The sequence below is a fragment of the Sebastes fasciatus genome, chromosome 17 (genome assembly GCF_043250625.1).
Source record: "Sebastes fasciatus isolate fSebFas1 chromosome 17, fSebFas1.pri, whole genome shotgun sequence".
Taxonomy (NCBI): Eukaryota; Metazoa; Chordata; class Actinopteri; order Perciformes; family Sebastidae; genus Sebastes; species Sebastes fasciatus.
Window position 1 is genome coordinate 959,046 of NC_133811.1, and position 26,122 is coordinate 985,167.

General features: G+C 42.0%; 1 protein-coding gene across 2 annotated transcripts in view; it reads left to right on the top strand.

Annotated features, from left to right (window-relative positions):
* The window catches only part of grin2da (glutamate receptor, ionotropic, N-methyl D-aspartate 2D, a), a 317,340-nt gene that overhangs the window by 268,744 nt on the left and 22,474 nt on the right, over positions 1–26,122 (top strand). For both annotated transcript variants that reach the window (XM_074612865.1, XM_074612866.1), the window contains 6 exons: positions 6,906–7,031; positions 10,207–10,319; positions 13,174–13,290; positions 13,848–14,008; positions 22,783–22,852; positions 23,538–23,655. In XM_074612865.1, the coding sequence (XP_074468966.1) occupies positions 6,906–7,031; positions 10,207–10,319; positions 13,174–13,290; positions 13,848–14,008; positions 22,783–22,852; positions 23,538–23,655 (705 nt within the window). The remainder of the gene's footprint in view (positions 1–6,905; positions 7,032–10,206; positions 10,320–13,173; positions 13,291–13,847; positions 14,009–22,782; positions 22,853–23,537; positions 23,656–26,122) is intronic.

A 26,122-nucleotide genomic window follows, 5' to 3' on the forward strand; every position in this document is an offset into this window, starting at 1 on the left:
TGCAATATGTAAGATGTAGCAGCCTGTTCCAAACAATCATTTCACCTCTACTACTGGTGCATAACCCCCCCTCAAATCAACTACTGGTGACTGACTACTGCCTCTTGAGGTCCAAGTGGTATTACAAGACAGGGGCTGGTTGATTAGCTAATTTCAGTAGATATCTCTGCAACACAATGCATAGACGTTTACACATTCTGTTGATAATGTTGGTTCAAGTTTTAAACTAAAATTCTAGTCAGATAATGCACATTGCACCTTTAAAGGGACTTCTGACTTCTGTGTTACTGCTACTCTCAGCGCTCAGAGTACTAAGGTCACCAGAATCTCCAGGCCTGCTGGGAACATGTCGGCAAGCAACATGAATAAGTAATACTGTCATTTTATGTAGCAAACTGCTGCTTAAATGCCCTTGAGGAAGGGCAGGTAACCCTCATTAACGCCAACGTTAACCCCATCTGCTCCAGTGGATCTGCTCGCTGTAACCAGTACAACACTGTGGTTGTACCTGGCAGCTCCCAGGTGTGTGTTAATTTTAAAGAGGGCATCATTGACAAAGATCATACTGCATGTCTCTTCTCTTGATGTTCCCTTGTTAAATATGGGTATATATATATACAGTATAGATCTGCTGTTGTCCAGAATGGATACAAAGCTGCTGGGAGTCACTGAGAGAGGGCATGGATGCAGAATAAAATCTGAATAAAACCAGAGGAAAGACGAAAGGCTGACAGCACTTTGAAAACAACACACGGCTGCTCTACACTCCTCGCCCGTCAGAGTAAGAGACAATAAATCAAATGGCACCTTCAGTATTTGCAGTGCACCATGTAATTATTTACACACTTCCACTGCCAAGCCACTTTTGTTTTAACCACAGGGATATACAGACAGTCATTTTACTGGGATGCAGAATTCTAAACAGACTCCACCTGAGGAGAAAACATGAGTAGGTACATACATGAAAAAATAAATCCAGTGCTGGGGCACAGTTAAAAAAAACAACCTTCAATTAAAGTAATAATGTGAATTAAAATAATATGACTGAAAAAAACAAGTATGTATTTACTTTCTTTATTGGTTGATGTTGTGCTGTTTAAACTCTGCTGCTGTAATCCCTGGTTAGAATAAGACTTCAGACCAAAGAACAAAATCAAATATGTTAAATTACTTGTAAATCACCTCCCTTGGGCTACACTGAACAAATGCTATGAGACAAAGAAGCTTGGCATTACACTCAAATCTCAACGTTTCACACACATATTTGACAAGAAAAATATTTAAATCCAAAGATGCATATCAATAGCTCATAAAGTTAAGGAAAACTACAACAAAATAGGCTTCCGTGTCTTATAACATAGTTCTAATGACTGCATGATGTCATATAAAAAGAAAGCACAACTATAGTACAGTATCTTTCCTCATACATTGAACCACTTAGTGCTTTGTCACATGTCTTTAGTGAATCCTCCTGAAAAGTCAGTTTTTTTTTTTAAATAAATGGCTTTTTCTTTTTTTTCATCATTATTAAAGATATTGTATATATATATATATATGTATATATATATACATATATATATATATATATTCCTTATCATTCCTCTACACATAGACATTGTATTATATTTTAAGATCTTAATATTGAGGTGCTTTTGATTCACCTTCTTATGATTGTTGAAGACATCTAATTTTAGGCATTTTTTTCTTTTTTAGAAAAAAAATGTCTCTCTCTGATGATGATTTTATGATTTAATGTTTCTACCAAAATTTGACAAAACAATTGAACATAAAACCAGAATTAAAGCTGCAAGCAGCGATGAACACGACACACCCGTACATTTCAGTGCACCCACAAGTTAGACGTTATTTCCTGTGTGGATTGAGTGGCACAGGAAATAATGTATTGCAATTTTTTTACCACTTCCTGTGTCCACTATGTGGCGCTAGAGAACACACGCTAAACATGCATTATGTTGCTCATTATCAAGTGCAGACCACACAATGTAAATTTCATGTGAATCTGATGATGTTTGTCACATAACGCTGACTTCCTGTAGCCAGTAGGTGGCGCTATGACTATGAGTCAATATTGCCATGTAGATGTCCTCAGCCCTGAACTCTCATGAAGTAGGTCAAGTTTGGAGCAAGTACAGTCGAGTTACAATAGTTTGTCTTTCAATGGCGAATCATGTAAATTCTCCGCCACGCCACGTCAACGTCGTTTCATGAAACCTCACGATTTGGACAACTTTATATCAAAAAAGTCTTTAGATTGTACTGACCAAATCTGAAATTGATCAGGTTAAATCTGTTGGAGGAGTTTGTTAAAATACAGAGCCTGGAAATAGCCAAAAATACACAAAAAAAATCACACAAATTTCAAAATGGCCGCTTCCTGTTGGGTTTAGAGCATGGGCCCAGGAGACTTTCTTTTTAAGTCTATATGTGATACATGTGCCTAACAAATTTCTTACATCTAGGTGAAACATACTGCGAGGGCTGCTTTCTTGAAATTTAGTAGGGGGCACTATTGAGCCTCCTTGCCACACCAAAGCACAAAAACCATATCGGTCAAGACATTTTAGCACTTCTAATGAGTCTGCTGAGTTTTGTTTGTTTTTAAGCAATCTTAGCCCCTCATAAACAACTTCCTGTTTCATGGCGAACAATGCATCGCCACGGCAACAGCATTTCACAAAAACTCAAAACCTTCACCATCTGTCATCATGAAGGCCTAACTATTTTCTAGAACAAATTTGACGTCTGGAGGAGGCCCCTGTCCGAGAGATCTTCAACTCACACCTCCGGCGGAGCTTTTCTGGCATCCCTGTGGAGGTTGGGGGCATTGAACCCGAGTGGACGATGTTCAAAGCTTCCATTGCTGAAGCTGCGGCGGTGAGCTGTGGTTTTAAGGTCTTAGGTGCCTCAAGGGGCGGCAACCCTCGAACACCGTGGTGGACACCGGTGGTCAGGGAAGCCGTCCGACTGAAGAAGGAGGCCTTCCGGGATATGTTATCTCGGAGGTCTCCGGAGGCAGTTGCAGGGTACCGACGGGCCCGAAGAGCAGCAGCCACTGCCGTGACGGAGGCAAAGCAGCGGGTGTGGGAGGAGTTCGGAGCAGCCATGGAGAAGGACTTTCGGTCGGCACCAAAGTGCTTCTGGAAAACCATCCGGCACCTTAGGAGGGGGAAACGGGGAACCATCCAAGCTGTGTACAGTAAGGATGGGACACTGTTGACCTCAACTGAGGAGGTAATCGGGCGGTGGAAGGAGCACTTTGAGGAACTTCTGAATCCGACCAATACGCCCTCTATGGTAGAGGCAGAGCTGGAAGCTGATGGGGGACCATCATCAATTACCCTGGTGGAAGTCACTGAGGTAGTCAAACAACTCCACAGTGGCAAAGCCCCGGGGGTTGATGAGATCCGCCCAGAAATGCTGAAGGCTCTGGGTGGGGAGGGGCTGTCTTGGATGACACGTCTCTTCAACACCGCGTGGAAGTCGGTGACAGTGCCTAAGGAGTGGCAGACCGGGGTGGTGGTTCCCCTTTTCAAAAAGGGGGACCAGAGAGTGTGTGCCAATTACAGGGGTATCACACTGCTCAGCCTCCCTGGTAAAGTCTACTCCAAGGTGCTGGAAAGGAGGGTTCGGCCGATAGTCGAACCTCAGATCGAAGAGGAACAATGCGGATTCCGTCCTGGCCGTGGAACAACGGACCAGCTTTTCACTCTCGCAAGGATCCTGGAGGGGGCCTGGGAGTATGCCCATCCAGTCTACATGTGTTTTGTGGACTTGGAGAAGGCATATGACCGGGTCCCCCGGGAGATACTGTGGGGGGTGCTGCGGGAGTATGGGGTGAGGGGGGCACTTCTCAGGGCCATCCAATCCCTGTACGCCCAAAGCGAGAGCTGTGTTCGGATCCTCGGCAATAAGTCGGACTCGTTTCCGGTGGGGGTTGGCCTCCGCCAGGGCTGCGCTTTGTCACCAATCCTGTTCGTGATATTCATGGACAGGATATCGAGGCGTAGTCGGGTGGAGGAGGGTTTGCAGATCGGTGTGCTGAGGATCTCATCGCTGCTTTTTGCAGATGATGTGGTCCTGTTGGCATCATCGGTCTGCGACCTCCAGCACTCACTGGATCGGTTCGCAGCCGAGTGTGACGCAGTCGGGATGAGAATCAGCACCTCTAAATCTGAGGCCATGGTTCTCAGCAGGAAACCGGTGGTTTGCCTACTCCGGGTAGGGAATGAGTCCTTACCCCAAGTGAAGGAGTTTAAGTATCTCGGGGTCTTGTTCGCGAGTGAGGGGACGATGGAACGTGAGATTGGTCGGAGAATCGGAGCAGCAGGGGCGGTATTGCATTCGCTTTACCGCACCGTTGTGACGAAAAGAGAGCTGAGCCGGAAGGCAAAGCTCTCGATCTACCGTTCAATCTTCGTTCCTACTCTCACCTATGGTCATGAGGGTTGGGTCATGACCGAAAGAACGAGGTCGCGGGTGCAAGCGGCCGAAATGGGTTTCCTCAGGAGGGTGGCTGGCGTCTCCCTTAGAGATAGGGTAAGAAGCTCAGTCATCCGTGAGGGACTCGGAGTAGAGTCCTTGCTCCTTTGCGTCGAAAGGAGCCAGTTGAGGTGGTTCGGGCATCTAGCACGGATGCCTCCTGGGCGCCTCCCTTGGGAGGTGTTCCAGGCACGACCAGCTGGGAGGAGACCACGGGGAAGACCCAGGACTAGATGGAGAGATTATATCTCTACTCTGGCCTGGGAACGCCTCGGGATCCCCCAGTCAGAGCTGGTTAATGTGGCCCGGGAAAGGGAAGTTTGGGGTCCCCTGCTGGAGCTGTTGCCCCCGCGACCCGATCCCGGATAAGCGGTTGAAGATGGATGGATGGATGGAAATTTGAGGTGGATTTGGTTAACCTGCTTAGAGTAGTACGCCAAAATATAGCAACTTTAACTTTCTGTTGCCACTAGGTGGCGCTATGAGTAAGATGCAAAATTGGCAAGTAGATGTCTTCAGACCGGGACGCTCATCAAACTTTAGAAATTTGGAAAAGATCTGACCATCTGGAGTCGAGTTACAACAGTTTCCTTTGTAATGGCGAGTCATCAAAATTCTCTGGCAACATAGATCCATAAAAATGGAAGCTTTGAAATAATTTTCATCACAAAGGCCTTAAGACTGTACTGACCAAATTTGAAGTCAATCGGGTTAAATCTCTAGGAGGAGTTAGTTAAAGTATAGTGCCTGGAAATGGCAAAAAAAACTAAAATAACACATTCAATTCAAAATGGCCGACTTCCTGTTAGGTTTATGGTATACCTCCAAGAGGCTTTTTTGTACGTCTCAACATGTTACATATACCTGCTAAATTTCATACATTTTGGTGAAACCACAATGAGGGGCTCAATTTTAGCAATTTTGTAGGGGGGCGCTATCGAGCCATTTTGTCACATCCGAGCATTTTTCACCAGTCCTGATACATGTGCAAAATCTGCTCAGTTTCTGAAAAAATAATAAGAAGAAGAAACAAAGCAATTAGAATAGGGCTTCGCCGACCTTCGGTCAGTGCTCTGGCCCTAATAAAATGAAATGATGTGTGACACAGATAACTACACCTGTGATATCGTCCACTGTGTCAAACCTAGATGGAAATAAACCCTGCAGCCTCTCAGTCCTTGTGGCACTCAGTTTGACAGCCCAGCCTCAAAAGCATATTAACCCTGTCTGACAGTAAGTTTAATGGACAAATCCCGAGCCTCTCCACCTGCTGCCTCACTGTACTTCTCTCTGCTAGGGAGCGTCAGCAAAGAGCCTCATATGTAAACAGCGCCTGTTGCTCTTTGGTATGTCAGCAGCACACAGTCTCTTCCTGGATGTAACACTGGGAGACGAAGGTGTTGATGAGTCCACCCAGCAGCTCAGCCCGTCTCTCCGGTGCTGTTTGATTAGTGTTACACCTGCTACGGCTGCTGCCGTCAGTGTCCACAGCAAATCCCTCACTAATTTGGCAAATCTCAGAAGTATCTGCTCGTTTCCTCAGACGGCAGTCAGACTCGCACCCTTCAATAAATTTAAGTTTTAAGTTAAGTACCGTTCACAGAATCTATCTTCAACTCTCTCTGCCTCATAGGGTTTTCCTTTCACAGTATTTGTTTATCCTCACATTAATGCATGAAATAGTTTTTCATGATATGTCCCCTTTAACTATATAAATATTTTTTTTGCCATCCAAAGTGAATTGGACTGCCAAATATTTTGCATAATGACTTAGTGAGTGGAATCAGTCATGTTAAGTGAACCTTTACCAGCAGGGTGCAAATGTGTGTCAAAAAACAGCCTTTGCATGCTCCTGTCTCCATTATTGTGTATGTGGTGTGTTGCAACGACTCCACGGATGTCTACGGTGTACCGAGTGGAGCGGGGGCTACTCCTGTTTCCGAATGCCCAGAACTGTACTACAACAAATTGGCTTCATATCGAGACCAGGCAAAGCTAATCAGAATATATTGACAAAATATCAGCATGCAGATGCAGCTGCCAGGTTTGGTACAAAAAACAGCGTGAGAAATAGGGTGACTACACGTACACATGACAAGGCCAAAAGCAACAAGGCGTTGGTATTGCATGCTAAATGACTAACAAATGACGAATGATGTAATGTGAATACGCTTCACACAGTAACACGGCTATTTGATAGAGCACTGTTGTTTAAACTGTAGTTTAACTCTTACCAAATGATTCTACCAAAACATTCAAATACTCTCATCTCACACAGTGTTTGGTCGACAGTCCAGCCGTGACAGACAGTCTTCCATTTGATAAAGTGCTACTTCACAGATGACAGGCGAGCTTCTGAAGCTGTATCTGATATTTGCATGTGTGTGTGTTTGTGTGTGTTGCAGAGCCCTACAGCCCGGCGGTTTGGGTGATGATGTTTGTGATGTGCCTGTCGGTGGTGGCTGTCACCGTCTTCATCTTTGAGTTCTTCAGCCCCGTGGGATACAACCGCAGCCTGCAGAGCGCCAAGAGTAAGAGACGCAGTCGCTCCGGCGTCGCCTGCCAATCAACCCGCTGCAACTGCTCATTTCACAGCATTATTACCAACTTGTCACTTCGTCAGTTATGTAAGCGAGGGGGGGCTGATTTGAGGAGGGAGTTTGCTCAAATTATGCAAAGTGTCCTGCTTTTTTTTTCACTGCACATGAGTCAAAACAATCAGTCCACACCCACGATCCGGCTTATTTATCTTTAATGAAACAAACACTGACGGCGCGGTGGTGGTTGATTTTGACATTTTTACAGTACTTGTCAGTTCATCATTTATTCCAATTGTTTACTGGCTGCTCCTCTGTGCTGCTACATTCATTTTTAATAATCATTTGGAAATGTTATTCATTACTTTCTAATAAATTGACACAAGTGGAATAATGCAGAAGTGGAGTGGCAGGTTGGTGTTTGCTGTCGGTTCTAGCTTCTTTTGTGTTAAAACACCTCTGCTTCTGTCTCTGTCTCCTCATTCTTAAACACGCTGATTTTAATCTCATCATCCATTCCTCCTTATATTCTTCTAAGCGTACACAACTTCAAACAGCAGTATATGATATGTGGTCACCTCAGTCCTGTTCTCCAGGTTGGGTGTACCAGCAGGAATCGGGATGTAGATTGTATAAGCCCGCCTTGGCCACCTATTTCAGCCGGCATTCACCTCCCCTTCCGCTATCTGCGCTATCTATTTTGCAAGGTCACCATCGCTGCATCCTGGACTTAGAGCCGCCCAAGATAATTGTGATTGGTTTAAAGAAATACAAACAAGCCAAAACGTTTTTTTTCCCCTATATGAGAATGATAATGTGTAGAACCAGACCTTTATTCAACATAATTTATATCCTAACATATTAGGATCCAAAGCGACTGAACAAAGCTCAAGCTGGCCATTCACATCCCATTTCAAAGACACACACTCTGTATAATATAAGGAGTTGGTGTAGTCACTGTGACGTCACCCATTAGTTTGTGGACTACAGTTTTGAAACCTCTAGTTTGACATTTTGGCCGTCGCCATCTTGAAGAAGACTTGAAACTAGCGATTGAGAGCATAAACTAATGTTTACTCAAGTAATAAATCAAGCTAGAATTAGGCTCATTTTCTCATAGACTCCTATACAATCAGACTATTTTTAGCAACCAGGGGAGTCGCCCCCTGCTGGCTGTTAGAAATAATGCTGGTTTAAGGCATTTCCCACTCTCTCATCTCTATATCTCTCATCCCTTCCAGTGGACCAACATGGGACCTTATTTCAGAAAAAATATGAACGGTAGTCAACGGAGAGAGACAAATATGTTTTTGTCCGATTTCTGCCTCTACTCCAGTTCAATGGAGGTGAATGCAGTTTAATTTGTGTTGTAGAAAGCATCAGAAAGACACAGTGGACAGTTTTCATTGGGACTGTTATACTGAAGAAATAGTAGATTGGTAGTTATCCACCAAATCAAACTATCTTTACAACCCATTACCACCAGTTACAGGAAGTGGGAAATGTGCTGATACTTCCTTTCATCTCTTTTGTAGCTTTCAAAGTTGTGATCACCTGTTAAGAAAAATGAAGTCAGCTATTGACTCTAATAGATTATTTTCTCCCTTCTCTTCCTTCCATCTTTGCATTGATGAACTCAGCTTCACTGCAGAAAAGTTGTTAACTCAGTAACTCTCATATTCTCTCCCTATATCCCATCTATACCTTCAGAGGATGATGACTCTCTTTCCAGCCACAAATGTTCCACCACCTTTCATCTTGAAACACCGACTAGATTTCTCCTCCTGCTTTACTTTATCTTTCACCCCCCCCCCCCCCCCATTCCCCCTTCTTTTTGATCACAGTTTAATGATTCTATATTCAACACGAGGGAGTCTACTGCCAGGTTTAATATTTGATAACTCCATATACTGTAGGTCTTTCCTTTACTCTCTCTTTAGCTCTCTCTCTCTCTCCACAGATTGGGTTTTCAACATCAGACAGTTCTTACAGTAGATCACTGTGGGCAGTTTGTCCCTGCTACCCAACATCATGATGGATATTTACTATATGGCCAAAAGTATGGGGACACCACTGTCCACAATGACAACAAAGCAAGAGCACCATAAATAAATGTTTTCCCCATTTTTGTGTGAAAACTTGACTGGCCTGCACAGAGCCCTGACCTCTGAGCCCTGAGCCCTGAATGGCAACTGTGAGCCAGACCTTATCGCCCAACATCAGTGTTGGACCTTACTAATGCTCTTGAGGCTGAATGGGAGCAAATGTCTGCAGCCAGGCTCCAACATCATGATGGAGAACCTGAAACCAGAAGACTGGAGGTTGTTATAGTAGGAGATCCAACACATTCTCACTCCCAACTCGTCAAATTCATCCACTTGGTCAGTGCCCCTCGGCATCAGAGACCGACGCACGGGGTACCCCTCATACTCTTACGTTACTTTTGGGCAGACCAGGGACGGCGTGCAAATATATGCTTGTTACATGCATAGTGTCCTTTCAAAATAAACTTCTTCTTCTTTTCATAGGAAGTTAGGTTTAGGCAACATCACCACTTAGTTAGGTTTAGGAAACGGTCGTTTGTGACGTTAACTTCACTGGCTAGCGACTCACGTGACTCACGGAACTGACGATATACCGACGAGTCACGTGACTAAAGACTGATGTGACAAAATAAATCTTTAGTTTCACACGGGACACTAACAGCGGTCTCCTGGTTGAAAGTCTTGTGTTTGTTTGACCCAACCACCACCCCTCCCACCCGACCTCTCTCACACTATTAATACTACGTCACTTGCTCTGACCGAAGAGTTGGTGTTAGTTGAAATCCCGGTTCACCACATACAGTTGCTAAAGGGTGCCTCCGTGCGTCATCCTCCGATGCCGAGGGGCGCTGACCAAACGGCGGTATTTGATGAGTTGGGAGTGAGAACGGGTTGGCAGATCAATGTCCATGATTTTGGGATGTTAACCAAAAACATAGTTATAACTTGGGTGTTCACATACTTTTAGCCATGTAGTGATTTTTATTTGTATTGTAATTTAAATGTAGCACGATATGTTCTCATTCTAACTTTAGATCGGATGCTACCTAGCCTCACATCCATCAGCTCATGTGTGTTGAAGTGTTCTTAATATCCTAAAAACTGGATTTCTGTCTCTGTCTCAGAGTCCGGTGGATCTAAGTTCACCATAGGGAAGTCCGTCTGGCTGCTGTGGGCGCTGGTCTTCAACAACTCTGTGCCTGTGGAGAATCCCAGAGGAACCACCAGCAAGATCATGGTGATCACTCAAACAGACTCACTGACTGAGTAGTTGATTGACTCACTGATCGCTTGGCTTAGAAGGCATTGATTTGATGATGTGCAGGTGAAATTAAGTAGTTTTAGATGTCTAAGTTACATATAACCTTTGTTTCAGAAGCAATTAAATTAGTATATTTTCTCCATTTGGAAGATCTACCTCACTTTTAGCCATTAGGGCAACTTTCAAACGTCATAGTCCATTTGGCTAGTCTGAATCAGAGTGAAATTTATACTTTTGGATTGTTTTCTATTTAGTTTGGTTCACAGTGCACAAATTAAAGTAGACTAAATTTGAAAAATATATATAATTTGTTGTCTTTTTCATCTCGAGAGCTGCCACTTCTACTCAGGGAATTGCAGCCTTTGAAATATTGCTGACTGTCCACACGAATCCCGTCTCATCCAGTTCATCTAGAATGACTTTATAAATGTCACTATTTTTATGGACTTTATTTATCATATTCTGTATGTACCCTTTGGCCCAGATGTCAAGCAAACATCGTGCATCTGCAGAAGTCCAGGTCCGTCCTCTACCACTCATGTTAACCTGTCGTTTACCTGTGTCCATCTCAATAAATGCCCGCACAGGAAGCCTGCGCTTTGGTTCACTTCCTGCAATTGGGTCGGATTATGGTCTCACGGTAATTGAATCGCGAGACCACCTCTCGCAAGCGGCCTCGGTCCGGTTGTTTTGGTCCACACCAGAATACAATTACTGTTTTCATAACCGCCCAAACAAACCGCACCAGAGTTTGATTAAAACAGACTAAATGATGGTTTGTGAAAGTGTCTTTAAATGCTGTTAAATGTAACCTAGATGTCTAAAAACATCCACTTTTCAACTATTTTTTGCCCAGAAACTCACCACATCATTGCTTACTGGGCAACAGTAGTCCATTAAGTTTAGTAAATTTAATTATTTTAGGGGTTAATTGATTGATTGAAAAGTTTATTGACAGGATAAAATGTAATACAATACTTTATCTTGATTTTATCATTTCTGGTGTTTTTCCCCCTCAAAATAGCACATCCCTAATTTGCATTATTATCAAGAGTTTTATGAGCCGGTGCAATCAGTTTGAGAGTGTTCATTCACTTGTATCACCGCGGTGGTCTTTTCGATACCTGCTGTTACTCTCAGTCCCAGCGACATAAAAAGAGAAATCAGTTGAAGGCTCGTCCCCTCTGCTGCAGAGCAAAGAGCCACAGGAGGCTGGAAACTGGAGGTGTCTTTACTTCTGACTGTCTGCACGAGTGCTTCTCACAACAACCCCAAATCATCTCAAGAGCTCATTAGCTGCTCAATAGGCTTTACAGAAGGAGGTCGGAGGAGACATCGTTAGTTCTTTTTCTGTGGAAATGTTGTCGTCTTTAGTTAAACTGTTGGTTTTGCTTTACGGCACCTCGCAGGTACAACAAACAAAAGGTTTGATGGACTTTCATTCAACTATAAAAGATTTTTAAAAATATGCGAGACAAAATTCAAGTGTGATCCATTTTCCTTTTTGAAATATCATATCAGACAACTGCAACTACTAACAAGCAACAAAAAAAGATCACAAGATGAATTTAATCTTTAATGAAGGCTTGTTCTCAAAATTACTTCCATTTATTTGTTAATTTTTCATACCTGCATAAGCCTGTTCAGGGTCATCAGTGTCTCTCCCAGCATGCACGCTCATTGATAATTGACAACCATGTAATATTGATTTCATACATTAAAGTTTAATAGGTTTTACATCGGCCCCAGGGTCATGAAACTCACCAGAGAGTCATCGTAAGCGAGGAGTCCGTCCTTCAACCCTCCCGTTAGGACGAATCCTCCTTCTGAAGCGATCTTGAGCAAAAACACTTAATCCCCATTCACTAAGATTACTTCTTTTTAAATTATGTCCCAATTGCCAGAGCTGAGGGTGTACATTGTTCAACTTATTCATTAAGAAAATTATGCAAATGAACTTTTGGCATAAACACAGAGTACTGTGGAAGCAAATAGCTCCGTTCATCAGCGACTGCAAGTGAAAATTTAGTGCTAAGACTAATCCACTTCTCTCACTTGATCCTGGCTGAATGTCAACAGTGCAGCATTTTGCAGCGATAAAAGCAGCACTTCTGTACAGCTAAAAGTCTTTAGGCCATGTCCTTTCACCACCGCTCACAGGATCTTTTATATGTACTCGATAATTTGGGTCAGCTGGTGTTAACAAGTTGTAGATATTGTACTTAAGAGGCAATATTACAAGGCAAAAATACTCCATTATAGGTAAATGTCTTGTTCTCAAGGATGCAGGTGTATTTTAAGCAAATCTTTTGCAGCAAACTAACAAGTAAGTATAGCTGTCAGAAAAATAAAAAAGTTCCATATTTCCCTCTTAATTGTTGTGGAGTAGAAGTATAAAGTCACATAAAAGGTAAATACACATACAATCAAACTACAAGTACCTCAAATGTGTACTTAAATACAGTACTTGAGTAAATGCACTCTGTATTTCATTATTCATTTATATGATTGTGACAGACATAATAAGATATAATAATTTCAGGAAGGGGGCTTGAGAACAAGATGACTTCCTGTCGATGAGTCTAAAACTTGTCACCTTATCATTATGATAAATTTGGACAAATGGTGAAGTTGCGGTGACATTTTTTTGGAGGCTGAAGTGTCACGCTGACAAATACGACTCTACCCTCCAGGCGAGACAGAGCATCAGCTGCAAGTATTAGCAATGAAATGCCAAGAAGTGGAAACAGTGTCACTGAAATCTTAAAATACTTCCACACCTGTCAGACTCAGCCCCCGTTGATCTTACTCCACCGCTCTCCTCCCTCAGGTGCTGGTGTGGGCCTTCTTCGCTGTCATCTTCCTGGCCTCCTACACTGCCAACCTGGCTGCCTTCATGATCCAGGAGGAGTACATCGACACGGTGTCAGGGCTGTCGGATAAGAAGGTACGCTCTGCGAGGGATGGATGGATGGGGTGACTGATGGATGGATGCATGAACAGATGGATGCCCAGATGGACTGATGCATGAAGAGATGAGCAAGAACTTAAACTTAGCGAGGATTCAGAAGGACGTGCATCATTTCATCATGTAATGTTCATTTTTAAAAGTAAACAGATGAGAGGAGAACATTACAAACATGAGATCATCCTACATCCCACAGCTTGAGTTAACAGAAAGAAGTGAAATACTCCTTCAAGATGTTCCCTCTCTGTTGCCTCCTCTTCTTTTATTTCTCAGTGCAGTTTCAGCAGAACCCACAAAACCCTATCCTGCTGCTCTGACACTTTAAAACCTCATCTCTTTTTATCAGCCTCCCCCCTCAGCTCTTCACAAAAGTGTAGCAGAGAGGCCGTTCTTTCAAAGTGATAACTTTGAATTTTTGCAGCAGTTCACCCTGCAGCAGGGATCAGCTCCCCTCCACCTCTTTTCGGCTACCCCTCTTTAACTTCCTTCTTTCCTTCTATCGCTTTAATCTTCGTCGACCTCTTCTTCTCGTCCAGTTCCAGCAGCCGACGGAGCAGTACCCGCCGCTGCGTTTCGGAACGGTGCCAAATGGCAGCACAGAGGAGAACATCCGCTCCAACTATCCCAACATGCACCAGTACATGATCCGCAACAACCAGAAGGGGGTGGAGGAGGCCCTTGAAAACCTCAAAACTGGGTAAGGCATGAAACAGAGATGGGATGGGGGGGGTAATGAGTCACGGAATGGTTTGATGAGGATAACAATACTGTGAATTATCAGCCCGTCCTTTTCTTTGTGCTAGTTTCCATCATATTCCGCCTAAATCTGCAGAGCTTGTAACTTTGCATTGACTCGTAGTTTTCTCCGTTGGGCGTAGCGTAGCAAAGACGGTGAAATGTTAACCCTTGACCTAAGTGTGCTCAGTTTGACATTGAACACAGTGCCGTGATGACAGCCTTCCTGATTTCTTCACAGCCGATAGGATAAAAGCCAGATTTTAAAAAAAGCGTCTGTCCTGCAGTGGATTGACTTTTGAAAACTAGAGCCAATGAAAATGTGGGACATTGTATCAATATGTGGGACGTGGGACAAAAGATAAAAATGCAGTGCAGTCCCTCGTAAAGTGAGACACCTGGTCACCCTAGTCACGTAATGTTACTATATCACGTACGTAACATAGCCTACTTAACTATCAAACAAACATACCGGTAGTTATTTTAACCCAAACCTCAGCAAGTTGTTTCCTGTCAAAGAAATGTGAAAAGACAGTGTATGCATGTAACAAGAGGAAATCGACACGTGCAAAAACAGGTGGTAGAACAGTACCGAGCACAGTTAGAACTGTGGGGCCACTGATCAAGCTGCCGTATTTGACCAGTTGAGAGTGAGAACGTGATAGTATTTCACTTTGTTGCACTTTAGCCTGCTGTACAATAGCATAGAGAGAATAGAAATGTTTATTATTTAAGTTAGATAGACATTATATCAAACATGTAGACAACCTCTCAGCCTTGGTAACGTGTCCCACATTGTCCCACACAAACATACTCTTTGTTCCACATTTGGTTTGTCGGGATCTGGTCACCCTACGCATGACGTAAAATAAGTCGACGTTTTGGTTTCACGTGGGACACAAACAGCTGTCTCCTGGGTGATAGTCCTGTGTTTGTGGACTTAACCGTCCATCCCGAACTCCTCCTTACGCAGACTTTATTGCTCTTTATACTACGTAACCTGACTTTCTCCTTTATTCTCACCATAACTACGGCCACGTCATAGCTTGACGCGTGGGGCCACTGACCAAGCTGCCGTATTTGACGGGCTGGAAACAGAGTACTTTAGAATCAGGAAGGGAAACAGCAGAACAGAGCTGAGAGGAGTAAAAGAAATCAGACGCTGACTGGAAGCAATCAGGCTGTATCAGGAACTTGTTATCAAGAATAAACTTCTACTGTCATCCACTTTAGTTTAAAAAAAACTCTTTCTGCTACACTCCTCCTGTAATCCAGGAGTCAAAGCTGCACATTTGTACCAACAGATAGCACCCTTCCTCTGCTGCTCTTTATATATTTTTTATTTTTATCTGGAGGCTGCCGTCGTCCCCGCCTCGTTTCAATTACAGGACCTTTTTGTCTTTCTCAACCTGTTGGCGCATTGATCTTCCTCGCCTCAGGAGCCCCAGCTAACTGTTGTAACCTGTGCAACCCAATCAGGATCACGGCTACTGAACGAGGCGCGAGAAGTGGAGGAAAAAAAAGAAGAACTTTTAAATAATACATGCTGGCAGCAACTGCAGTGCAGGGGGAAAATCCCGCCATCTCAGCACCGGCTGCCACTCAGGCGCCTCTTGTCTTCAACGAGGGGGGTTTATTATCCGCCTGTGGGGCCACAAAGTACACAAAGCACTCGCCATAAAATATACACTTGCTCATCGTCTTTGAGACGGGGGGGTGGGGTGAGGGGGGGGGTGTTAGTTGATGCAGATGAAGGTTCAAATGTTTAATGGGAAAAACACACACTTTGGCATTCAGACAAGCAGCGGCCGCAGTCCTCAGCAGATTTGACGTACCGTGTTATTAAAACTCCCATGATGCATTCCTTTTTATCATCCTTACTCATCTGCCATCAGTTTCTATCTCTCTTCAGTCTCTTTACAGTAGCATCTCTCTCATCATTCACTGTTTATCTCTCTTTCCTTATCTCTGCTTCTCGCTCTGACATTATTTACGGAGGAAACATTAGTTTACGCTGTCAAAGCAAAGCACGATGAAGATTCCTCTTTAACATCACCTCTCCATCTCTGTCTCGCCTTGTCTCGTCTCCTAACTCCTTTCTCTCCCTAATCCCTTTTCTGTCTTCTCTCTGGCCTTTTCCTCCTCCCTCATTAACTCCTTGCTCATAGCTCATCAACTCCTTTTGCTTCTGCTTCGCTACCTTCCCTCCTCCCTCCTCCCTCCTTCCTCTTCCCTCCTCTCTCCTCCCTCCTCCCTCCAATTATTATCTCTAACCCTCCCTTTTCTCTCCTTTTCCTGTCACCTACCTCCTTCCCTGCTGCACCATCTACCCTCCCCTCCACCTCTCTTCAATCTCCCATCCTTCAGCACATTCGCCATCTCCTCCTCCTTCTCTCTTTCTGGGAAGACTTGGGTTGTATAGTGCAGCTTCCCCAGTGTGAATTTAAATGAATGTGAAGTAGAAGAGCAGGTGTAGTTACAAATTCATCATCAGATCCTAAGATATACTGCATCAGTCTGAGCTGAGCCGTTACATTCAATCCATTATTTCATGATAAAGTGTTTTAGCTCTCACTTTCCTCAACAGGCCTTTATTGCTTCTTCTCCTGTGAGGGATTTCAGCGGATGCTACTAATTGTATTGTTTTCTTCATTGTATTTTTCTTCTATTTCTTATTTTTCAATTAGTTAGTTAATTGCTGTTGGAAATGTCAGAAAATAGTAGGAAAAGTGCAAATCACTATTTATGATTTATTTATATATTTTTCAACCCAATCTCATGGGAAGGCATATAATAGCACAACATATTAAGGACATTCCACTTGTCATGATAACGCTTAACGTTGTGAAAAAACTTTTCGCGTGTCATTTATCACCACAGCGTTACCTTGAAAAAGACATGGTTATGTTTAGGCAACAAAACCACTGAAGTTTAGGAAAAACATCATGGTTGGGCTTGAAATAAGTATTTTATCTAATTAAAATACAAACGTAAACCATTTAACATGAGTACGGAAAACACGTCACTAATGTCACTAATGTCACTAATGACACTAACACCACTAATGTAACTAATGTCACTAACATCACTAATGTCACTAACATCAATAATGTCAATAATGTCACTAACATCACTAATGTAACTAATGTCACTAACATCACTAATGTCACTAACATCACTAATGTAACTAATGTCACTAACATCACTAATGTCACTAACATCACTAATGTAACTAATGTCACTAACATCACTAATGTCACTAACATCACTAATGTAACTAATGTCACTAACATCACTAATGTCACTAACATCACTGATGTCACTAATGTATCTAACGTCACTAACGTCACTAACGTCACTAATGTCACTCATGTCACTAACATCACTAATGTCACTAACATCACTAATGTAACTAACATCACTAATGTCACTAATGTAACTGATGTCACTAACATCAATAATGTCACTAATGTAACTAACACCACTAATGTCACTAATGTCACCAATGTAACTAATGTCACTTATGTCACTAATGTTACTTATGTCACTAAGGTCACTAATGTAACTAATGTCACTAATGTCACTAATGTAACTAACGTCACTAATTTCACTAAGGTCACTAATGTCACTAATGTCACTAACATCACTAATGTCACTAATGTAACTGATGTCACTAACATCAATAATGTCACTAATGTAACTAACACCACTAATGTCACTAATGTCACCAATGTAACTAATGTCACTTATGTCACTAATGTTACTTATGTCACTAAGGTCACTAATGTAACTAATGTCACCAATGTCACTAACGTCAATAAGGTTACTAATGTCACAAACATCATTAATGTCACTAAAGTCACTAATGTAATTAACATCACTAATGTCACTAATGTCATTAACATCACTAATGTCACTAATGTAACTAACGTCACAAACGTCACTAATGTCACTAATGTAACTAATGTTACTTATGTCACTAAGGTCACTAATGTAACTAATGTCACTAAGGTCACTAACGTCACTAAGGTCACTAATGTAACTAAGGTCACTAACGTCACTAAGGTCACAAACAGCACTAATGTCACTAAGGTCACTAATGTCACTAACATCACTAACATCACTAATGTAACTAATGTAACTAACATCACTACACTAACGTCATTAATGTCACTAATGTAACTAATGTCACTTATGTCACTAATGTTACTTATGTCACTAAGGTCACTAATGTAACTAATGTCACTTATGTAACTAACGTCACTAATGTCACTAATGTAACTAACGTCACTAATGTCACTAATGTCTCTAATGTCACTAATGTCTCTAATGTAACTAACGTCACTAATGTCACTAATGTCACTAATGTAACTAATGTTACTTATGTCACTAAGGTCACTAACGTAACTAATGTCACTAAGGTCACTAAGGTCACTAACGTCACTAAGGTCACTAATGTAACTGAGGTCACTAAGGTCACTAAAGTCACTAATGTAATTAACATCACTAATGTCACTAATGTAACTAACGTCACAAACGTCACTAATGTCACTAATGTAACTAATGTTACTTATGTCACTAAGGTCACTAATGTAACTAATGTCACTAAGGTCACTAACGTCACTAAGGTCACTAATGTAACTAATGTAACTAATGTTACTTATGTCACTAAGGTCACTAACGTAACTAATGTCACTAAGGTCACTAAGGTCACTAACGTCACTAAGGTCACTAATGTAACTGAGGTCACTAAGGTCACTAAAGTCACTAATGTAATTAACATCACTAATGTCACTAATGTAACTAACGTCACAAACGTCACTAATGTCACTAATGTCTCTAATGTCACTAATGTCTCTAATGTAACTAACGTCACTAATGTCACTAATGTCACTAATGTAACTAATGTTACTTATGTCACTAAGGTCACTAACGTAACTAATGTCACTAAGGTCACTAAGGTCACTAACGTCACTAAGGTCACTAATGTAACTGAGGTCACTAAGGTCACTAAAGTCACTAATGTAATTAACATCACTAATGTCACTAATGTAACTAACGTCACAAACGTCACTAATGTCACTAATGTAACTAATGTTACTTATGTCACTAAGGTCACTAATGTAACTAATGTCACTAAGGTCACTAACGTCACTAAGGTCACTAATGTAACTAAGGTCACTAAGGTCACTAAGGTCACAAACAGCACTAATGTCACTAAGGTCACTAATGTCACTAACATCACTAATGTCACTAACATCACTAATGTAACTAATGTAAGTAACATCACTACACTAACATCACTAATGTCACTAATGTAACTAACGTCACTAATGTCACTAATGTAACTAATGTCACTTATGTCACTAATGTTACTTATGTCACTAAGGTCACTAATGTAACTAATGTCACTTATGTAACTAACGTCACTAATGTCACTAATGTAACTAACGTCACTAATGTCACTAATGTCTCTAATGTCACTAATGTCTCTAATGTAACTAACGTCACTAATGTCACTAATGTCACTAAGGTCACTAACGTCACTAAGGTCACTAATGTAACTAAGGTCACTAACGTCACTAAGGTCACAAACAGCACTAATGTCACTAAGGTCACTAATGTCACTAACATCACTAATGTCACTAACATCACTAATGTAACTAATGTAACTAACATCACTACACTAACATCACTAATGTCACTAATGTAACTAACGTCACTAATGTCACTAATGTAACTAATGTCACTTATGTCACTAATGTTACTTATGTCACTAAGGTCACTAATGTAACTAATGTCACTTATGTAACTAACGTCACTAATGTCACTAATGTAACTAACGTCACTAATGTCACTAATGTCTCTAATGTCACTAATGTCTCTAATGTAACTAACGTCACTAATGTCACTAATGTAACTAATGTTACTTATGTCACTAAGGTCACTAACGTAACTAATGTCACTAAGGTCACTAAGGTCACTAACGTCACTAAGGTCACTAATGTAACTGAGGTCACTAAGGTCACTAAAGTCACTAATGTAATTAACATCACTAACGTCACTAATGTCATTAACATCACTAATGTCACTAATGTAACTAACGTCACAAACGTCACTAATGTCACTAATGTAACTAATGTTACTTATGTCACTAAAGTCACTAATGTAACTAATGTCACTAAGGTCACTAACGTCACTAATGTAACTAACGTCACTAACGTCACTAAGGTCACTAATGTCACTAACATCACTAATGTCACTAAGGTCACTAATGTCACTAACATCACTAATGTCACTAACATCACTAATGTAACTAATGTAACTAACATCACTACACTAACATCACTAATGTCACTAATGTCACTAATGTAACTAACGTCACTAATGTCACTAATGTAACTAATGTCACTTATGTCACTTATGTCACTAAGGTCACTAATGTAACTAATGTCACTTATGTAACTAACATCACTAATGTCACTAATGTAACTAACGTCACTAATGTCACTAATGTCACTAATGTAACTAATGTTAGTTATGTCACTAACGTAACTAATGTCACTAAGGTCACTAAGGTCACTAATGTAACTGAGGTCACTAAGGTCACTAACATCACTAAGGTCACTAATGTCACTAACGTCACTAATGTCACTAATGTAATTAACATCACTAATGTCACTTATGTCACTAACGTCACTAATGTCACTAATGTAACTAACATCACTACACTAACATCACTAATGTCACTAATGTAACTAACGTCACTAATGTCACTAATGTTACTTATGTCACTAATGTCACTAATGTAACTAACGTCACTAATGTCACTAAGTTCACTAATGTCACTAACGTCACTAACGTCACTAACGTCAATAATGTCAATAATGTCACTAATGTAATTAACATCACTAAGGTCACTAATGTCACCAACGTCACTAAGGTCACTAATGTAACTAATGTCACTAATGTCACTAATGTCGCTAATGTCACTAATGTCACTAATGTAACTAACATCACTACACTAACGTCACTAATGTCACTAATGTAACTAACGACACTAATGTCACTAATGTTACTTATGTCACTAAGGTCACTAATGTCACTAAGGTCACTAATGTAACTAATGTCACTAATGTCACTAACGTCGCTAATGTCACTAATGTAACTAACGTTACTTCAAAATAACTCAACAACACTTTGGGACCCAGACACCCTTCTCCTTGTCTCGACCTCCCCTCCCGCCTCCCATTAGCATTTTACATCACTAGCTGTGAGCGTAGCATATTCACACGGATGTGTTTGCATTGCAGTCAATACAGACTCAAAAAAAGCCACAAAGGTGTTGATATTGTATGTAAAATGAATTCTAAAGGTTATTGTAGAAAGTGAGATTTCCATGTCTTTTTCTATCATTAAGCAGCTATAGGTGCTCTATAAATATTGTGAAAGTATCAAAATGCTCTGAGAAATGCACATAGCCCATATTCAGAAACTGTGCATTTAAACAAGCTGTCAGGACTTGCTTGAGGTTGAGACTGTAGAAGTGCCGCTGTGAAGACGGTGACAGCACAGATCCAGAAGACCTTAAACGCCGACCAATCAGAAGAACACATTCTCACTCCCAACTGGTCATATACCGCCGCTTGGTCAGTGCCCCTCGGCATCGAAGATCGACGCACAGAGTGCCCCTCTTACATTACATTTGGACGTTTCAGGGACGGCGTGTCAAGATACGCTTGTTACATGCATAGTGTCCTTTAAAATCAACTTATGTTTCCACAAGAAGTTAGGTTTAGGCAACACAACCACTTAGTTAGGGTTAGGAAACGGTCGTGGTTGACGTTAACTTCAGGGACTAGTGACTCACGGGACTGACGATACCGACGAGTCACGTGACTAACGACTGACCTGTCAAAATAAGTCAAAATAACTTTTAGTTTCACACGGGACACTAACAGCAGTCTCCTGGTTGAATGTCCTGCGTTTGTTTGTGTATAATATGTGATTTGGCATACATTTGCCATATTGTGATGGATATCAATATACAAATGACCACTGTATAAATGCAATATGCCGCCTAATACAGTTTAACATCTGGTTTAACTCGTGAACAAAAAGAAATGTTTGTGTGAAGACGGATACAGACAGACATTCCTGTTATGGTCGGGTTCCTACAGGGCACCAATGTTTCTAACCATCTTGGAGTAATGTAAGAGGTTTTTCTGTCTTCTGTTTCTGCCGACATGGTGCAGTGAGCGCATGAAACATATTTGTATTCGCTGATAGGACATCAGAGAGGGGTGTGTGGCTTTTATTTTCTTTGGGTACAAGAAAACAACATTAAGTGTAAAAGTGCAGTGCTCTTAGAAGACCATTAGAGTGAGAAAAGTGAGAGTTACGTCTTACTCACATCACAAGCTCCCCTGCTGCTGCTGCTGCTGCATTGTATTCTGGTCCATTGAGGCTTTTGCGGGAGGAGAATTGACATCACCTCCGCTATGATGAATAGCTCTCTGTGCAATTGTTGACTGTTGGTGCAAAATGGTGTGTAGAGAGAAGCTCCTCAGCCTTCAGTATGTGTTTTCTTTTCAGACAGTCATTGTCTCGGCGCTGCTTTATCCATTATCTCTGTCATTTTGTTCACTAGTTGCACTTCCTCTGTTGTCATTTAGCTCCAGGTCAGTGATTTCCATTTCTCTGTTGTAATTTCCCTCCTTCCTTCCTTCCCTGCAGGAAACTGGATGCCTTCATTTATGACGCCGCGGTGCTGAACTATATGGCCAGAAAGGACGAGGGCTGCAAGGTAAGAAATAGATCTCTGTCCCTCCACAGCTCTGCACAGTGACACGCTCATCATACATAGAGGCAGCTATTGTTGATGTCCCTCTGCCCTGCAGCTATTATGTGCTACAAAACTACAAGATCTTCAGTGCGCTCAGCCTCTTCCTGAGGGAAGAATGAATGCAACAGAAACACAACAGGCATGCCAAATGAGCACTTCCACATCAGCATTAAATAAATCAAACACACCGACACATTTCTATTTGTCCCACGCTGCCTGTAGCTAGTTAATATTGTCATTTTCGGACCGTGCTTATGTTGATTTATTTATAAGTTTGTATTTGATGCGGCTCCCACAGCGAGAATGAAAATCCTGCCCAGTGATCATTTGTAATAAGGTCTGTGGGAGGCCTGAGCTCCCAGCAGCAACTGCTGCAGTAATTATTACAACTGATGTGGATCTATATTAATTCCTCCACTGAAACAATATCCCGAATTCAAGCTCTGGGATTTTTGGGGATGTCGATATTAGAGCTGAGCCAACTGTTTTGCATTTGACACTATAGGCGAAGAATATTACAGCAGAAATGAAGCTGATTTTCATTTGCTCGTTGCCATCTGTCTCTTTGAATCTGACTCTGTCTAGGGATTCTTGTGTTTGTGTGTGAATGCATGGATGTTTATGTGTTTATGTTTTATTCCACAAGGTGATGACCATCGGCTCTGGGAAGGTGTTTGCCACTACGGGCTATGGCATCGCCCTGCACAAGAACTCCCGCTGGAAACGGCCACTGGACCTGGCTCTGCTGCAGCTGGTTGGAGACGGTAAGACGGATGGGTAGAGGGCGGGGCACTTGAGTCACAAGAAATGACCTCGAAAGAGCAGAAAATCATAAACATTTCAGGTATCCATTATTTTGAAAGGTTGGCTAGTCATTAGGTCAATGCAATTAAAATGCCGTAGTAAAGTAAAAAAGGAAGGTTTCAGTCATGAGTATTGAAAATGAGAACGTTCATCATGGTTAACAAAATACTTGTTTGCAACTTACAGTGTTACATTGCTGACTTTTTCTGCATCTTGTGATGCTGCAGTTAATGCATGTCCTCTCTCAGTAACAAAGGCACATTTGTAATCAAGATCACAAAGGTCATACCGGCCATATGCAGCCCAGATATACAGTATATGACCTTGTGGACTGTACACACAGACCTGTCCCACAGCAAATATGAACAAATCTGCAGATATCTGAGTAAGGGTTAAATCAGCAGCAACTGGACTTGGTTTAGATTCTTGAAGACGTTTCACTCTCATCCAAGACGCTTCTTCAGTTCTGACTGAATGGTAGGGGAACCCAGGAATTTAACCTCTGTCCGGTCGTTAGCAGGAATATAGAAACCACTCAGTACAATGGTGCTCCTCTAGAGGTGTGACCACTGTAGTTAAGGGTCGTTAGAGTCAGCTGATGCCAGGTGTGAATGACTGCCACATGGGTAATTGGAGTCGTTAGAGTCAGCTGATACCAGGTGTGAATGACTGTCCGGTGAGGTCAGGTGTGAATGACTGTCCGGTGAGGTCAGGTGTAAATGACTGTCCGGTGAGGTCAGGTGTGAATGACTGTCCGGTGAGGTGTGTGAATGGTTGTTTAATCTCCTGGGCAGGGATGCCAGGACAGCATTGTAGGTGGAAAACAGGTGATGCCTCGGGCTTCCTCCTCTGTTGAGTGATGGCTTCTCTACTTTAGCATAGATGGGCTCTTTCACTCCTCTTTCATACCACCTGTCCTCCCTGTCCAAAATATGCACGTTATTGTCCTCAAAAGAGTGTCCCCTGTTCTTCAGATGTAGATAGACTGCTGAGTCTAAACCTGAGGAGTTAGTCCGTCTGTGTCGAGCCATCCGTCTGTTTAGTGGTTGTTTGGTTTCACTAATGTACATATCTGTGCACTCCTCACTGCATTGGACTGTATACACCAGGTTACTTTGCTTGTGTTAGGGTGTGTGGTCTTTAGGGTGGACCAGTTTCTTTCTCAGGGTGTTGCTGGGCTTGAAAGACACAGGCATGCAATGTTTGTTGAGAATCCTCCTGAGTTTCCCAGACACTCACAATGTTGTTACGTCTGTCCTCCTTTTCTTCATCACCCGTGGTACTGGTGTTCTTTCTGGATTTTGTGGTTGTTTTCACAAAGGTCCAGTTTGGGATATCCACAAGCTTTAAGTGCACTTCCACTTCCTGCTTTTGGATGGTGACCCATGTATCATCCACATATCTGAACCAGTGCCTCGGTGTTGTTCCCCTGAAGGAGTTTAGGGCTCTGTTTTCCACCTCTTCCATGTAAAGGTTGGCCATTATGGGTGAAACTGGTGAGCCCATAGCACAGCCATGTTTCTGCCTGTAGAACCCCCCATTGTACTGGAAATATGTGGTGGAAAACAGAGCCCTCTGTGAGAAGGAAAACATCACAGAAACATCTGTGCATCCACTGTATTTTAGACCTTTTAGCGAGGAGGTCCCATAGGGGTCATTTTTGAAAGGCAAGTGGGAAGGGAGAGGGTCAGTGGAGAAATGAAAGAGGAGGAAGAAGAGGGAGATCAATACAGGAAGGTTAAAGGGAGGAAGAGCAGAGGAAGAGGAAGGGAGTGATCTCTGTTAAAGCTGTGAGATAACACACACACACACACACTTTCTCTTTGTTCACACATCACACATTCTCCGTCTCATCTCTTTGATTACAGACACACACGCCTGACTCTCTCTGAATTTATTCCTCGTACTGTATTTGCTTGTTGTTTTTCTACCAGTCACCACCTATTGGAGAGATGACTTGTTTCTGTCCGGACTTTTCTCTCCTCTTTTTTATAAAGCTGTGAGATATATTTAAAAGTTCCTCAAAGGTCTTTTTTTTCACACCTCATCTTTCTTTCCATCCTCTGGTTAATGTCAACGTCTCTCTCTCTTTATTGAACATAATATTCCTCTCAAAAATACAGTGTTTAACTTAAACGTTCAAGATTGTTAAGATCATTTGAGGATTTATTTTTGTTTCCTGGTGAGCTGACATATGAGGTGTAGCATTACTGGTAGTAATTCTACATTAATGAGAGATTTTAGTGTGACTCTGGAGGTAAGTAGAAAAAAGATGTTGAAATGAAGAATAGCTCAGGAGGCAGAAGTCTTTGCAAAAAAGGCAAAAAATCGAAATAAATGAACTAATTGCTGGCTCCACCCTGTGACTAACTAGACACAGGTGGCCTGACTCAGCCTGATGACAGTGATTGCTGTAGGACATGTAGG